Here is a 17,832-nt window from a genome sequence, read left to right as displayed (position 1 = left end):
CCCAGTATAAATACTTAGGCGTAATCATCTCATCCGACCTCACCTGGAATGCACACATACAGTACGTAGCTAAAAAAGCCTTGAACAAAATGTTCTACCTCAAACGCACCTTATCGAATTCCACCAGCCAGACAAAACAGCTTGCTTACGTCAGCCTCATCAGACCGGCACTCGAATACGCTAACATAGTATGGTTTCCACATTCCAAAAACCAAATTCATAGGCTGGAACGCATACAAAGAAAAGCTGCCCAATTTATCTATAACCGTTTCAAACGCACAGATTCACCAACCGAACTTCTTTCTCGCGCAGGCCTCGCTACCCTAGAAATTCGAGCCAAGGTTCAACGATTGAAGTTCCTATACTTGGTATTACACAGTGCACTGAAATTGGATCCCGCCACTTTTCTAAAGTACAAGCTGACTAGACCGACTCGGCATAAACACGCTTTCACGCTAGAGGAATTTCTTTGTAACAACAACACTTATTTCTTTTCATTCTTTCCGCGAGCTGTGTGAGAGTGGAACTGCTTAAACCCTGCTATTACTGCCCAGCCCACACTAGAAACATTTACCAATCATTTAGCAGAAGAAATCGCAATCACCACTTAGTGTTTTAGTTATTTTTTTTCTCTTTTGCAAGAGCAACTGTGTCAAGACCAGTGTGTTACTCTATAAATGAAAGCGTCCACGTTTTTCTATGCTAACTCCTTGTTTGCTCAGTGTTTGCTCACACTGTACTTTTTGATGACCATAGGCCCACTCCTGTAATAATCCCAAACGGGATTGACAGTATTGTGAAATAAATAAATAAATAAATAAATAAATAAAAATAAATAAATAAATAAATAAATATTGCCTTGCTTAGTAACTCAGGGGACCAATTGCAATGCATGCTCACTGACCTGGAGAGGCAAAGCAGAAGGCTGGGTCTTAAAATTAATCTGCAGAAAACTAAAGTAATGTTTAACAGTCTCGGAATAGAACAGCAGTTTACGATAGGTAGCGAGGCACTGGAAGTCGTAAGGGAATACATCTACTTAGGGCAGGTAGTGAAGGCGGATCCGGATCATGAGACGGAAATAATCAGAAGAATAAGAATGGGCTGGGGTGCATTTGGCAGGCATTCTCAGATCATGAACAGCAGGTAGCCATTGTCCCTCAAGAGAAAAGTATATAATAGCTGTGTCTTACCATTACTCACCTACGGGGCAGAAACCTGGAGGCTTACGAAAAGGGTTCTACTCAAATTGAGGACGACGCAACGAGCTATGGAAAGAAGACTGATAGGTGTAACGTTAAGGGATAAGAAAAGAGCAGATTGGGTGAGGGAACAAACGCGAGTTAATGACATCTCAGTTGAAATCAAGAAAAAGAAATGGGCATGGGCAGGACATGTAATGAGGAGGGAAGATAACCGATGGTCATTAAGGGTTACGGACTGGATCCCAAGGGAAGGGAAGCGTAGCAGGGGACGGCAGAAAGTTAGGTGGGCGGATGACATTAAGAAGTTTGCAGGCACGGCATGACCACAATTAGTACATGACCGGGGTTGTTGGAGAAGTATGGGAGAGGCCTTTGCCCTGCAGTGGGCGTAACCAGGCTGCTGCTGATGATGATAATGATGTTTTGCAGTCAAGTAGCATTAAAATCTTTGAGGAACGCGTTAAAAACATTTTTATGAAATTGAATATTAGTTGTGTTGTGCAAACGTTGTCACACTACTCTAGAAATACATACAGTAGTCTCTTTTATGCTGTTTCTGATTTCACTGTAACAATGTTACAAACATACATTTCTTAGCCAGAAGATTGTATTTCTATTTGGTTATTTGTTTTGCATTGTATTTCCAACATTCATTGCTTCATGTCCTATATACGTTTGTAAAGTGTTAACATTTTTTTACGCTATGTGCAAATTTGCTGTACCCGCCCTGTTACGGCTAAGACGGCCAACAGTATTTGAAATAAAAATAATACCGTCGAACAAGCATCCGATACAGTAGGATGATTTGATGACAGACTAAATTGTTAGCGCCGACGCTAATGTATCAATTCACGGCCACGACGTGATGACTCTGATGGGCCCTGGCACGGACATTTCAATATTAAGTGAAAAAAAAAACTGATGGATAGACTTCGCAATGTGAAAATGGGTTGGACGGGGCTGCACATTAGAGGCGCTGGAGGCCAGCTACTGACACAGACTGGCAAGTGTACTGCAAGGATCAATATAGGGGATTTCTTATTCATAGCAAAATTCGTTATTCTTCCCAAATGTTGCAAATATGTCACCTTAGTTATGGACTTCCTGCGCGAGTACGGCGCCGTCATCAACATACCAGAAGGTATACTCTAACCTTTTCTGTGGGCCAAAATGTAGGGCTACAACGCAAGTCCTCTTGCGTCATAGACAACGTGACACTACCACCATTACCTCACTGTCTTGTTTATATCGAGTGAGACACAGTACAAACGAGAAGGTTTTGCCGATCAGATAATTACGCTTTTGCTCACTCAAGGTGTTGCCCTAGCCAAAAGTATCGTCAAAGTAATGCATGGGCAAGCAGAATTACTGCTGGCATACTTCAGCAAGGAACGGTGATACATTGCAAAAGGTGGAGCAGTTGATTAACTCGATGAGATTCCAAAGAGTACGCATTTTGTCTGGTTAGTTCATGATTACGAGCAGTAAAACAGCGCAAAACAACAGGACAAGGATAGGGTAACAGACAACAGTGCTGTGTCCGCGAATGCATTGCAATACAACGGGGAGGGCAAGACACTTCGGCACCGCTACCTGTTCTTAACGTGAGCCTAAGCTTATCGCCAATGGAGTAGTAGCGCCTTGTGGACCTGCTGCACCAGTTTCACGACTAGTTCTCGTCGACATCCAGAGTCGGTAAGATGCCATTGACGAAGCACCTGTTATCACGGAGGAGACGGCGAGACCAATTGGACAAAAAGATGTGCTCTGTAGCGCAGAAATAATGTGAAGCGATCCAAGAGCAAGTGAAGAGAATGCTCGACGACGACGTTATCCAACCATCAAGAATCCCGTGGGCATCGCCGGTAGTGATGGTCAAAAAGAAAGACGGCAGTAGACGTTTTTGTGTCGACTACCGTAAGCTGAACTTGGGTGACAAAGGCGTATACCCATTACTGCGTATCGCCGATTCTCTCGGGAGGATGAGGCATGCCCGCTACTTCTAGTCGGTGATTATAAAAAGTAGCTATTGGCAAATTGAGGTCGGTGAGAGAGAAAGAGAAAAGACTGCTTTTGTAACGCCTGAGGCGCTTTATGAATTTAAATTCCTGCCTTTCGGTTTATGCTCAGCTCCAGCAACCTTTCAGCGACTCATGGATATGGTTACGACAGGCCTGAAGTGGCAGACGTGTCCAGTATACCTCGACGACGTCCTAGTTTTTTCGGAAACGTTAGAGAAACACTTAGACGGCCACTGGCTGTCCTGCAACTGATACGGACCACCAGCTTAACACTGAGAGCAGAAAAGTGTCACTTTTGTTTCGCGCAACTCCAGTTATTAGGACATGTTATAAGTTATCAAGGTGCCCGCGCTCACCCTGACAAAGTCATGGCTGTCACAGTTTCAGCGCCAACGGACAAGAAGGCAGTGAGGCGTTTCCTAGGGCAGGTCTCTGTTCGTATTACCGAATATTTATTGCCAATTTTCACATATAGCTTCGTCGTTAATGTGCCTTACAAGAGAAGACATTGCCTTTGTAAGGGACGGTGAAGAACAAGCAGCTTTAATGATCTGCGACAGCACCTACAAACGCCTGCCGTACTGGGTAGGTCTATGCCTTGTGCTCGTGCAGTGGCAAGACTCAGCGGAGTCATGGATACGCAAGCAGGACGCTCGCACGTGCCGAGTCCAATTACTCAACCACATGAAAGGAAGGTCTTGCAGTGGTATGGGCAGTTATGAAGTTTCACCCATATCTCTACGGCCGGCCTTTTAGTGTTGCCAGCGGTCATAACTCACTTTGCTGGCTGACGAACTTCAAGTCGGTTAGTACGGTGGCGCCCAAGGCTTCGAGAATTCGATAGGGCAGAGGTGTGCAAGTCCGGACGGCAACATTCCAACGCTGACTGCCTTTCAAGCTCCCCGATTGAGCAGGAAGTCACACATGACGAAGACATGGATTTTATACCAGTTCTAGACATGGCCACCATTGCTTGTCAGCAGCGGGAAGACAGGGAGCTTATTCCACTAATGGATTTTTTTACAAGGTCGGATTACAAGCGTGCCCAAAACATTTGCAAGAAGCTTGCCATCATTCTGTTTCCGTAATGACATTCTCTACAAGATCAATTTCTCTTCAAGCGTAAGCGGCCGCCTACTTCTCGTCCTAACGTCTATGCAAGCCTGCCACAATGAAACGACATCTGGCCACCCCGGCTACACGCGCACACTGACCCGATTCAAAGAGAAGTACTACTGGCCATAATTTCTGCCTTTGTGAAAGATTACATGCGCACGCTCCTCAATTATCAACGACGCAAAGCACCGAATTTAAAACCAGATGGGCTGCTATAACCAGTACAAATGCCCCCAAACCCATTGGCCCAAGTCGGTACGGATCTTCTCGGACTACTCCCGACTTTCAATACTGTACATGAGGGGATAATAGTGGCTACCAATTACCTGACGAGCTATGGTGAAACCAAGGCCCTTCCTAGCTGCACAGCAGTCGAAGCAGCGCGATTCTTTATTGAGGCATGGTGCACCAACTGTGATGGCGAACAGAGGTCGCAGCCTTCACGGCTATATTTCTAAAGACAGAGCTTAGCCTCAGGCTTGTCGAAAGACCACAGCCATTCACCCAGAAACAAACGGCCTAACAGAACGCTTGAAAATTACTATCGGGAACATGCTGGGTGTGTACATAGACATGGTACACCAAAATTGGGATGACATTCTACCATACATAACATTCGATTATAACACAGCGCAACAGGAAACAACGCGAAAGACGCCAATTAGCCTTCTTCATGGCCGTGAGGGGACGACGATGCTCGATGCGATGCTTTCACATGACTGCAGTTACAGGCACGGACGCTGAAGCTTTCGCCCAACTGGCTGAAGAAGCGAGACAACTTGCCCGCGACAGAATCGCCCGACAGGAGGACAATGACGCTGCACTTTACGGTCTACTGCACCAATACGTCACCTATCCGACAGGCGAGAAGGTGTGGGGTCGGAGTCTCGTCCGCTGGTGAGGGCTTTCAGAAAAGCTACTCAGGAGGTACTTTGATCCGTGCAAGGTTGAACGACGCCTCAGCTACGTGTACTATGAGGTTATCCCCGACCGTTCTCCTGTCTCCCGTGTGGGGCAGCATACACCAGAAGTCGTGCGCATGGTGCGCATGAAGCCCTGTTGTTCGGAATCAAGTGCCCACATCTTGTTGACACGACATCTCCATGCCATTGGGTGAGCATCGGGACAAGGTTCTCTCTAGAGGGAGGCAAATGCCACATCCAATTTGCGGCACGTAGAGAAAAATGATCTCGCGCGTTGGAGAAGAGAAGACGAGGTCCCCGTTTGTCCTATTTAAGTTTTCCTACTTAAAGTGCCCTACCCTGTCTTCTCAGTTCCTGCTGTTTGTGCATCGTGACAATATATGAGAAAGAAAAGCCGTGTCTTTCTGTATGTCCCCTCTCGCCACCTCCACAAGCAAAACTACATGAACTGGAGTCATCATTCAAGAAGGTTTTCTTTCTTGGTTCATTTTCTCACTACGAGAAGTGTGTGAGACGGATAAGGTGTGGTGAAGATGACAAAGTAAAATTAAACTACAATGTGGGGTCTCCGGGCCAAAACCGTGGTCTGGTTATGAAGCAGGCCGTAATGGGAGACTTCCGGAAATTTCAGACCACCTGAAGTTCTTTAACGTGCACCTAAATCTAAGTACACGGCTGTTTTTGCATTTCGCCCCCATCGAAAAGCGGCCGGCGTGACCAGGTTTCAATCCCGCAACCTCGTGTTTAGCAGCCCAACACCACAGCCACTAAACAATTACGGCCGGCGATGACGGGGTAAGTGCGGCTATAGAGCAGCATGACTAGCCTGAGCTCCCATGTTTTCGGCAGCGTGCGGCAGCATATTGTAACGACGTGGCATCAGCGAGGAAGCGGAGCAGCAGCACAAACAAATACACTTTATCACTCGTCAAAGAAAACGAACGTCTTCGCCTCCAGTCTTAACCTAAAAACCCACGCTACTTCAACCTCGTCCTCACTGACACATAGCCGCGGCAATATAGTTGCGCCAAATATAGCTGTCATTTGCTCCCCCTTTAGAAAGGATCAACGTCCCGATGATACAGGCTTGGAAAATAGCCGTAACATAACTGCGCAGTCTTGTCAGTCTTCATAGCAGAACTTCATTCGAAGCACATGAAGGACTTCGGGTAAATGCCGACGGCGCTTTAAAAAGTGAAAGACGTCTGAAACGACTTCGTAGATGAAGCCGCTGATACGTCGGATTACTATGTAGGGCCCGAAGTATTTGCGCAGGAGCTTTTCAGAGAGCCCGCGCTAAAGACTAGGTGTCCAGACCTACACTTTGTAGCCGATGTGCTATGTTACGGGTCTGTGCCGAAGATTGTAGCGTCTGGCGTCACAGTCCTGTTCGTGGATTCGCCGAGGCTCAAGCTGCCTAGCTGCCTCTGCTCGTTGTGTGGCACAACTATATTGCCGCGGGATATGTCAGTGGGAACGAGGTGAAGTAGCGTGGGTTTTTACGTCAAGCCTGGAGACGACGTAGAGGTTCTTGGTTTTCTTCGATGAGTGATAAAGGGTATTTTTTGCTGGTGGTGCTCCGCATCCTCGTCGATCCCACGTCGTTACACAGGTGGAGGTGCTGGATATTAAACGGGGCGATAGTTTCATTTGTGGCAAGCTCGGTAGACGTCTCCAGCTTCGCCACTCGGGTAGCACACTGGTTGACGGTGCGCCAAAAATCGGTTTTCCGAAGCCGATAATTCGCCGGTAACTCTCCGTGGAGCCAAAGATTGGCATGTGAGTGTTGAATATACGTCATTGTTTGCGCTTGCGTGATCGGCAGCGTTGGGAGAGTTGACGGTGGTGACGATATCGACTCTGTTTGTGGCGTAGGTGATGTTCTAGTTGTGGGTGTCAACGGTGTCAAAGTTTATTGAATGGCGAAGACCCTCAGCATAATTAAGGCACCGTGGCACGTTACCACAATCGGGCGATGAAAAAAAAAAAACTTTTTCCCGGACCACATCAGCTACAAAAGATAACGCTGACGCCGCTTCCATAGGCGCAACAACAAATCCGGGCTGCCGAAGTTCTTCTCGCACAGCTTCTCCGGCAACTTTGCGCAGAGGCCTCTCGTTACTCGCAGCCAGTACGAAAGTGTTCGCCGCCGAGTTACTCATGTCATGCTGGCAGTACCGTTGCTGTAGGACCCGTTCAATGACTGTAGCCTTCTTTGTCAAGTCCGCCACTGTTGTCGGTGGATTTCTCGCAAGGCCGGCGAACAGTTGCTCTTTCACTCTCCGCAAGAAATACCACAGCTTTCTTTCCTCGGGCATGTCGGGGTCTACCGTACGGAATAAACAGGCCATATCTTCTGAAAACATAGCAAAGCGTTCAGTAGGTTTTTGAATGCGGATTTCAAGGAGACTCCGCGCATTTTCCCTCCTGTCGATGCTTGTAAAAGCAATCAGCAACTCTGCGCAGAAGCCATGCGCAGCAAAGCTGCTCTCCCGGTTGACGTGCTACGTACAAGCATTGTCCTTCAGATAGAAATAGACACTCGAGAGTTTGTCCTCCGAGCTGGTCTTATGGTTGTACTTGGCGGCGCCGCGCTCGCACTGGTCTCGCCAATCTTAGACGTCTTCAAAGGCATCGCCATGAAAACTCTACGGAACCATAGGATTCTGCAGTGTTACTTGCGATGGATCTGCGGTGGCCATGATAGTTGTTTGCGGCAAACGAATTCTCGAGGTTTCCTGCAGGGGACTGGACTCGGGCGCAAGGCCTAGGAGGCGTCGACTGAAACAATGGACCGGTGCTTCGATGCGCGATTACGATTCTGGGCTTCATCGTCGGCTCCGCGAAGGGGTGCGAATCATGAATACCGAGCACCTCCACCAGTGTAACGGTGTGGGATCAACGAGGATGCGGAGCAGCGCCACCAACGAATACACTTTATCACTCATCAAAGAAAGCCAACAATGTCTCACTCGTCTACAGGCTTAAATAAATACCGCGCCACTTCAACCTGCGGCACATACCCGCGACAATATAGTTGTGGCAAATGTAGTTGAGGCAATATGCAAGAAATGTGAGCTGACTAAAATACAAACAGTAAAACAATAACAATAATACCTACATGATATATAAAGCAACCAAAATAAGCAAAAGCGACCCTCTCCTTCTTGAAAGGAGATTGTTGGCGCAGTTCTTGGAATGTTTTTGATACAGCACGAAACAGTGTGGGACCTATATTGCCCGTAAAACTGTGCTAGTAATCGTGCCCATGCCTCATATTATGGACCAAATTGTAACTCTATAGTAGGTGAGGCTCGTTGCAGTAAGGTAAAGCTTTGCTCGGCATTCCAGTGATCAAATCAGGATGTCACTTCAGCAGAGATGGGGGTGAGGCACCTGCTCCGGTTCCCATGACAAGCGGGCAACTAGCGCAGCAGCGTCTTCGCACGTGTCGGGTAGGTGCCCTTGGGGCTGGTTGTCGTGCATCGGGGCTGGTTGTCGTGCATCTAAATGTCTTTGCACGTGCGAAACAGGAGTCCTAGGGTGGTTGCTTGGGCTAGTTGGTAATTCATGATCAAAAATAACGTACAGCGCAAAGGACAAGGACAGCGAAAGACGACATACACAGCGCTGTTTTTTTTTATATACAAGAAGTGGCGTAAGCAATGGCGCTGTGTATGTCGTCTTTCGCTGTCCTTGTCCTTTGCGCTGTACGTTATTTTTGAGGAGGAGTCCGACAAGAAGAAAAACCTGAATCCACGTGTGCAAAGAGTGGCGCACATGCTAAGCAACAGGATTCGTTGCCTAAGGGAGTAACTTGTGTTTTTTTTCCGTTTAACGAAAGTTGGGGACTTTATAATCGAGGGGAAACACACTGCCAAGTCATAGCTTCTACTAAATAATTGAATAGAATAGCTCTTCTGCTGCCCGTTTGAGCGCCATTTCCCGCGAAGTTACTGTGTCGTGACGTCATGATACCTAATATGGCCACGTGGAAGCAGGACGTCGCGACCGGTTGGCATCCTACTCGATCGGTCGCCTGCTACATGCTGCCGGTCGTTGTGAGGCTTGGGGTAGCAGGCAACCAAGATAGCTGGATGCGAGTGTCGACGCGTCGCGATGTCTTGCTCCCACATGGCCGCATTTGGCGTCATGACGTCACGACACAGTAACCTCCCGGGAAACGACGCCGAAACGGGCAGCAGAAGAGCTATTATAATAGATCGTTTAGGGTGCGCTATGACTTGGCAATTTTTCTTATAGTATAGAAATTTATTACCTTTACTGCATGCAAAGAAATGGAGTAGGTAATTATTGTAATGATATGGATGATGTAATTATTTCATTTACTGAGTTTGCATCACCAACTACGTTTCATTACTATAACTAAATGACTCAATAATGTGTCACTATTGGCATAGCTGTCCTCGCGCTAAAGCTCAAAGTGACGTCATTAAATAACAGGAAGTACATTCTTCAGAAAAAAAACATAAATAAAAGTGAGCCCGAGGAAACAGCTGCATGCAGTTTTTTTTAAGAGTACTACGTTTTGAAGTAGTCGTTACGTTCTAAATAAATGTGTAAATTACATAGTTTGTCATAACCAAAGCATTGTTTACAGTTAAAAAGTCCAACCACGTGCAGCAATAAGAATGATGACCCGGGTGGTCCCCATGTCATTGAGGTATGAGTGCCCTACAAGAGCCCAAAAATACAGTTGATCCGAACAATACAGCTGTGATATCATGACCATCCGTCCACTAAGAGCCGAGTTCCTTGAAAGGTTGGGTAATGCTACTGGGGATATCAGCCATATCTGCGCCTCGATTGCTGGAATTTTTAAACAAGTAAGCATTTTTATGCTTACCCGACGAGAAAACCGCCAGGCACGTAAGACAGAAAGGGGGGCCGATCCCGGAAATAGTGCAATACCAGGCCGACCAGCGGCGGAGGTGAAGCAGGCTTTGAACACTCATCAAAGTGAAGTGAAAAGCGCATAAATTCTGTGGAATCACGCGTACTATATAGACAGAGTCCACAGCAGCGAGCGGCTTTACTTCGTGCTGCCTGTCGCTTCCACGCGAACGAAGCGGCGAGAACACAGCGCGCAAAGCTATGAGCAGTCAGTACTCTCTCTGCATCGCAGATCGCGTTAAAGATGTGGTCCGCACTGTGCGTAATGGTTCGACGCAGATGCAATATCAACTTATTATTACTGGCACGTCATCAGCGCACCCGGAGCGCCCACCCGAGCAGTACCTGTTGCAATAGCGCTGCCGTTTATAGTGGTCGTGTAAAGTTTTGTAACATTGATAATGACACCACGCTTCATGGAGATGAGAAAAATAAGTGGTACATTGCTTACGCACACTTCGACAACTCCGAGAGGAGTCTCTGGGTGACTTTCTTCTCACTATAAGAACTGTCCTGCCACTCCATTTCCCTCCCCTCCTCGCATCGCGCGACGCTTTCCTGGTGTCGTGACGGTGTTCGTCAAAAATGCTCAGTTGCATATGCACAGCATCCTCTGTATATCTGTCATTGATCTGTACATGACATTTTGGTCGCAGGTGAAGCAACAGAGCGAGCGGTGCCCGTCATAACAGCTGAGCAAGGCACTTCCCCTGACGGTGAGTTCAAAGTATTCAGACGCACGTAATGCACAGCCAACGCGGGTGCCACTCACGAATTTCTCGCGCACGTAAATATCAGCAATCCTGTTCAGCCCCATTCCCTTGTGTTCGTCTTCGTCCGAGTTGTGTCCTCGCACTGGCTCGGGGCGGATGAAAGTAAATACGAGGCTATGGATGTTTGACCTGTGAGGTCCTGCACTGTGGATTCCACCCATGCCCAGGGACCGTCGAAGGACCCGGTGGTTTCTCTTTATTTTATTAAATCTCTCTCTCTCTATATATATATATATATATATATAATTCTTAGGTGCTTTCGCGTTTCTCAGCACACCCGAGTGGCACCGTTCTCAAACGTCACCATTAAAAAGACATTGATTTAGCTCACTAGTTTGTGTTTCCTTCGTAGCTTGTTCACTCTCGTTCGCAAACGGTACAATACGAAAAGGATTCCCTAACATTGCCGACAAAGCGAGCAAAGTGACCACGTGTGTGACGTCTGCACCACGAACTGAGTAGACAGTCATACGTTGGCTTCAGCTGGCAGTTCTCGCGCGCACACTTTCGCCTATGTACAAGCTTAGAAAATCGCCAGTTGTGAACCTGTAAAACAAGCTCCATGTTTGTGAACAAGAAACTATTGATGTCCCTATCTAAACTCCTGCTTATGCTTTTATCGCGGTAATCTTGTTCAGGTTTACATTCTAAAACTTAAAGGAAACGCTAGTCTTGTCTCTTAGCACAACACTAACACCTGTGGCTGCATTTTGTCTCTTTCCATGCCCTGTACCTGTAGCTTCGGTCACAGTAAAACGCGCATATTTATGCGTGACGTGGTTTCTAAATTAGCCGCTGCTGATAAACTGCCCTTGCAAATTTTACTCCCATAAGTGTAACTATCATACGCAAGAGAAAATAAAAAAAATGAAAGGCACGTTGGCTGATGTCTTTATGTCTGAGAATGAATTAATTATTGAAGACATTGCGTTGCATTTTTGTAGTCTTGTCATCTATTCTACTATGACTGTCGTTAACCCACCTGTCGTGTGAAATTTTTCTCTCGAAAGCCTTCAGTAACAATCTCCGTAAGTGCGCAGGTTAACCGAAGTACCCACGAAAATAATTTTTCCGGACATTTACACAACAATATTCCTTGCCGATATGAATCTATAGAGATCCACGAAGTGTGGTAGTTTAAAGATCCCGCTAAATGAAATACTGAAATAAATCCTCCGCCAATGAATGCAACTTGACTAAGTTCCATGAAGCTAAGGGAGTGCAAGGGAAGATAGAAGCGGCTCGTGCTTTTTTGTTTCAGGTTTTGTCAATAGAAGCCGGCAATAGCCGTGTAAAAGACTTCGCAGGTGCCACGACCTTGACGACTTCCTAAATCTACCCTGCAAGGTCTATTATCACTCATTACGTGATTGTGAGGCATCGCTTTGTCAGGGTGCTGAGCCTTGTTCTGCCTTGAGTGAACGCGAATCTCACTGACATGATGCTTTAACAAAGTAGGCAAATTAGGTGTTTCAAAGCTAGCGGAAAATTTCAGAAGGAGGCTCATAAAAATTTCATCAGGCTAATTATCGCGCGTGGCTTTCTGCCGTGTATGTCAAGCCGACAATGGCGGCTGATGACCCGCGATGCCAGCTGCATTTACCCTTATGCGTTTGCTGCGCGGTACACCGAAAGACGGCCGCCATCGTATAATGTGGTGGACGCGCTCACATGTGTTTTTACCATGGTGATGTAAATACTTAAAACATGCGTTGTAATGACGTTTTGCCGCAGTAAGAAATAATGGCAGACAACTCTTTATTTCCCTCGCGTGTTAAGATCGCCCTCAACGCAGCACATCATCCGAGGCAAGTTCCTAGTCATTCTTTCCTCGTGGTATGTTCGGCGATCACCACGTATCTGCCATTTGTATTTGCAGTATGTGTCTGGTAATGCGTTGTTGTACGTGATTTCTTCAATAGATTGCACATGCGGTGCCCCTGTCCAGACGAACGCTTAATTAACTTGGAATAGAGAAAGTAGCGTGGTGTGAAGCAGTTGCACAAAGACCAGGTTCTGCGCATTTTCCGGAAACACAGCAGAGAGCGGTGAGCAAAATCACCGGCGTGCCTCAGTGCCTCTACTTCTAACGCCTATAGCTTTCTCGTATAGTCCCACACTGTGTGCACACATTGCGCTTCTCTCAACCTCTTTATAAGTGTCGTAATGTGCCGGTAGTAACAATATTGGGCAGTCGAGATTTTGTTACAATGAAAGGGCGCGAGAGCTCAATTGGGCCGTAAATGACAATGCGAGAGGGCATCTGGCTGAACATTGTAAATGTCACAAATGGCGTCCGTATCTTCACGACACCAAGTTTCTCGCATGTTCTGGAGATAGACTAGAACGGGTATAGTGGCGTTTTACATTGCTAGGGCCGAGGGCACTAGCATTAGGTGCCCGTCAGTGGCCGAAAAACAGATTGCATTTCTGATGCAATAGAGAGGTCTTGACGTCACGGTTGTAGTATTCGTGTTTTTTTTCATTTATATAAACCTCATTTCTTTAAATAAAAATTAGTTGGAAGTTAGCACATGTCCGTCGTACATGTTCTTCTTTTAGTCCGCGTCTTCGTAGCGGTGTTTTTTCTTCAAGTATGCGAACACAGAATTTGCAAACACCAGACCGGTGCTGCAATCATTCAGACACCGTGTGGACAAACCATGCGAAATTTCGGACTGGCCATCGTATACTTACCCCACGCCTTGTAATGTGGATTGGTTTCTCCTGTTTTGTAAAGTTTAGATCACTAAGCCCTAGCGGGCACTGCTCTAGTCACGAAGGAAATGAGAAAAAATGCACGCAGCATCTCTGGTGGGAGTTACGTAAATGATTCGTGGGCATTTGCTACTAATCACCTAGTGCTTAGTCGCCTTATGCTGCTGCTTTTGCTATGATTGCGAGAGACACCGCGAAATGATAGTAAAACGGAGAAGCGTGCTTGCAACACTGAAACGCTGAATGAGACCAGCATGAGATCAATAAGAGCAGGTAAGTAGTAGCAATGTTCACTCGTGCTATATATGACGGTGCGTTTGGATGACGCCGCTGCGTCGTGGAAGATGAGCACTGGCCGATGCGTACTGCAGCGCGTGACGTAATTGAACAGCGTCACGTTCGGTAGGCCTCGTACACAGACGTGGTCGATGACGCTGCCTCCTCTCGATCCACTACCAACCGGTACCAAGCGTACTCCGCCGGCGGCTGTGCGTATAGCGCGGACCCCCATCTGGAAAGCGATCTCAAATGGGGACCGGGTGCCGATGGCTTCGCGTGCGTTGTGTTCTCGCAGCTTAGTTCACGTTGCAGCGTGAGGCTGCTCGAAGGCCAACTCCCTCGCTGCTGTGGGCCCTATCTTGAAAACGATCCTCTTACGTGACGGACGGACGGTCGGATTTCCTCGTTGGATATAGACATCGAAATGCTTGCGCGTAAAAAAAAAAAAAGAACCTCAGAAGGGAGCGCGCCTAGCGTTAACGAGCCAGCCTCCTCCGAAGCCGCTCACTCCTGATTTTTCTTTTCCTGTTGGCTGGCCAGCGCGTTGCGCGCTGGAAATGTTGCCTAGCCGGAGAAAAACAGGAAGGTGGTGAGCGCAGGCGACAAGCGTCCACCGAGTACGTACGGCGCACCGCTTCTCCATCATATCGATCGATCACGTGCTTGTGCTCGAATTCCCGGCATGCGCTTAAATTCACTGCCACGTTTTTTGTTTTTCGATTCTTTTTTTTCAGAGTTTGGCATTGGGCTGGAAATCATGTTTGTCACCTGACACTGTCCTGTTTCTTCACTCTATGGCTGTAGCTTACGGCGTCATGCGGTTGCTTCTTCACATAGGTTATCCCACGTAACTTGAGCCAAAGTTTTAAATATGGAAGGCATTCCGGACACGAGTTGAGCCGAATGCATAATGTAGGCACTGGCCTAGCGTTATTCAGGTAATTTTTTTTAAATTTTCCCCTTAACTAACGGATTAGTTATGTGTAATTAATCAATTTTTTACGTATTGGTTGCAGGCCCCAAGTGTGATATGCAGAGTTGTAGAGCACCTTAAAGAAACCTCTGAATAATTTGTTTCGAACCCGATATATTTCACGTGGTCCTTTCTTTGCACCTTCGAAAGAGAGCCCGCGAAATATGAAAAAATACCGCGTGACGGGACGCTTGCGCACTGTTATTGTGCTGCATCCAAGAAATGTCGCCTGCCACTCCGCGACAGTTTCCAGACAGACAGCCACGCCTTGACGGAAGTGTCACTCGGGAACAAGGCAGCTCAAGTAATCTGCAGTCGCACTCGCCGTCTCCGCTACGTTATTTTTCGCCCAACCGTGGCAGTTTCGCCGACGTGATAAGAGGCCGCTCTCCAAGCCCATGGCCGGAAAACTGAAATCAGTGACCTCTGGGGGCAAGGTTGCAAGTTGTCAAATCACCGAAAATCCCCCATCATTACTGAGAAACGAGCAGGGAAACCTTGGAGAAACGGAACGCCGACGAATTGGGGAGTGCCGACCTACTCTTAACGATTGATGGGCACGACGTTACAGCTTTAGTTGATACTGGCGCAGAATTTTCCAGAATAAGTAAGCAGTTGGTAGACCGGCTTAAGAACGTCAAAATGCAATGGACGGGTCCTTATATTTCAAATGCCGAGGGCCACACCTAAAGAAAAATGTACTGCGTGACTCCAGATAAGAAATACTTCTTGCGAGAGTACGGCGCCGTGGTTAACATACGAGACCGCGAGATAACCTTGTAAACTAGTACAGACACGAGGCAGGACGAAGAGCGCCAACGTACATCGTGGCGTGTCGCCGACGACGTGTGCAAACCACCACTATCATGCAGTCTTGTCTCGGTCAGTTGCGCAGAACAGTTGAACAAGGACGGTTTAGCCGAACAAATATCTGCACTTCTGTTCTATTAGGGTGTTGCCATCGCTCGGGGTATCGTCAGCCTAATTGGAGGTCGCACGGAGGTACTACTCACAAATTTTACCAATGGACGTCGGCACATCAGTAATGGCACCGCTGTGGCATACTTTGACGAAATTGAGCACGTTCAACACGCTCAATACGCTTTTACGCTTTGCTGTAAAAGAGGAATCGACCACCGATACGATGCCACATGCACCCGTCGTCGACGTTGACCAAGGTTTAGCGCCGTAACAGAAACAAAGTCTCAGGGAACTGCTTGACGATTACAAGGACTGCTTCTCTACAACGTCCCGAGTGCGTCAAACACCGCTGACGAAATATCGCATCATTACGGAGGAAACAGCAATACGCATCCGACAGAATCCGTATCGCGTGGCTGAGAAAGAGCGTGAAGCAATAAAGCAGCAAGTCAAGAGAATGCTAGAAGCTGATGTCATCCAGCCTTCAAAAAGCCCTTGGGCATCGCCCGTGGTACTCTTTAAGAAGAAGGATCGTAGCCTGCGGTTTTGTATCGACTATCGCAAGCTCAATCGGGTTACGAAAAAAGATGTGTATGTGTGGATGTGACAGTGGTCTATCAATGGACGATTCCCTCGACAGGCTACAGCATGCACGTTGCTTCTCATTGATGGATCGCGAAAAGACTGCTTTTGTAACGCCTTGTGGCCTCTATGAAGTCGAAGTTCTCCCTTTAGGTTTGCGCTCCGCCCCAGACACGTTCAAAAGGCTAATGGATACTGTTCTCTCAGACCTTAAGTGGAAGACTTCCTTAGTCTACCTAGACGATGTCATTGTTTATTCCGCCACATTTTATGAACATCTCAGACGGCTACGGTCAGTTCTTCAAGCCATACGGTCTGCTGGGCTTACCTTAAAACCAGAAAAGTGCCATTTTGGCTATGAAGAACTACAGTTTTTGGGCCAAATTGTAAGTCACACAGGTGCCACACCTGATCCTGAGAAAATCGCAGCCGTAGCAAAGTTTTCAAGGCTTACAGACAAGAAGGGGCAGTCAGACGCTTCCTGGGCCTATGCGCATATTACCGGCGATTTATTGCGGGTTTTGCACGCATCGCCTCACCGCTAACCTGCCTAACCAGAAAAGACGCCACGTTTGTGTGGGATGACGAGGAGGAGGCGGCATTTAGCGAGTTGCAGCATCATCTACAAACTCCGCCAGTTCTTGCCCACTTTGACATGGATGCGCCGACAATGATCCACACCGACGCCAGCGACGTGCGTCTAGGCGCCGTCTTCGTTCAGGGGCAAGACGGCGGTGAGCGAGTTATCGCTTACGCGAGCATATATAGAACACTGTCACGTGCCGACTCGAAATACTCCGCCACAGAGAAGGGATGCTTGGCTGTAGTATGGGCAATTACCATGTTCCACCCGTGCATATACGGCCGCCCATTGCAAGTCATAAGTGACCACCATTCTCTGTGTTGGTTGACCAACATGAAAGATCCATCTGCACGTTTGGCACGCTGGAGCCTACTGCTGTAAGAGTACGACATGACAGTGGTCTGTAAGCCGTGACGGCAGCACTTAGACGCTGACTGCCTTTCCAGATCGCCAATGGAGTCATCAAGCGGAGATGATGACAAACTCGCAGGCTTTCTAGGAGTTGCTTGATGTGGCCACTATCTCTCAGCAACTACAAGAGGACCAGGAGCTCACTTCACTAATTGAGTTCCTCGAAATCCGCACCACTAACAAGCCCGGATTGTTCTCAAGGCACCTGTCATCTTTCTGCATGCACAACAGTATTATTTTTAGGAGGAACTTCTCTTCAACAGGGAAGAGATATCTACTAGTCGCCCCTAAAAGTCTCCGCAATGAAATCTTGCACTCCTGTCAAGATGAAGCTACCTCAGGCCACCTAGGCTATAACAAGAACATTAGCACGGTTCAAAGAGAAGTACTACTGGTCATGGCTGGCAGCGCAG

At 47.4% G+C, this 17,832-nt stretch overlaps 1 protein-coding gene across 2 annotated transcripts in view; it reads left to right on the top strand.

The window, feature by feature from the left end:
- LOC135921113 (uncharacterized) overlaps nt 1-17,832 on the top strand; it is a 203,144-nt gene that overhangs the window by 63,938 nt on the left and 121,374 nt on the right. For both annotated transcript variants that reach the window (XM_065455436.1, XM_065455435.1), the window contains exon 3: nt 10,836-10,895. In XM_065455436.1, coding sequence (XP_065311508.1) covers nt 10,836-10,895 — 60 coding nt within the window. The remainder of the gene's footprint in view (nt 1-10,835; nt 10,896-17,832) is intronic.

This window comes from Dermacentor albipictus, chromosome 2 (assembly GCF_038994185.2).
Source record: "Dermacentor albipictus isolate Rhodes 1998 colony chromosome 2, USDA_Dalb.pri_finalv2, whole genome shotgun sequence".
Classification (NCBI taxonomy): domain Eukaryota; kingdom Metazoa; phylum Arthropoda; class Arachnida; order Ixodida; family Ixodidae; genus Dermacentor; species Dermacentor albipictus.
The sequence above is the reverse complement of the archived record's forward strand: the minus strand, read 5'-3'. Positions and strand labels throughout refer to the sequence as shown.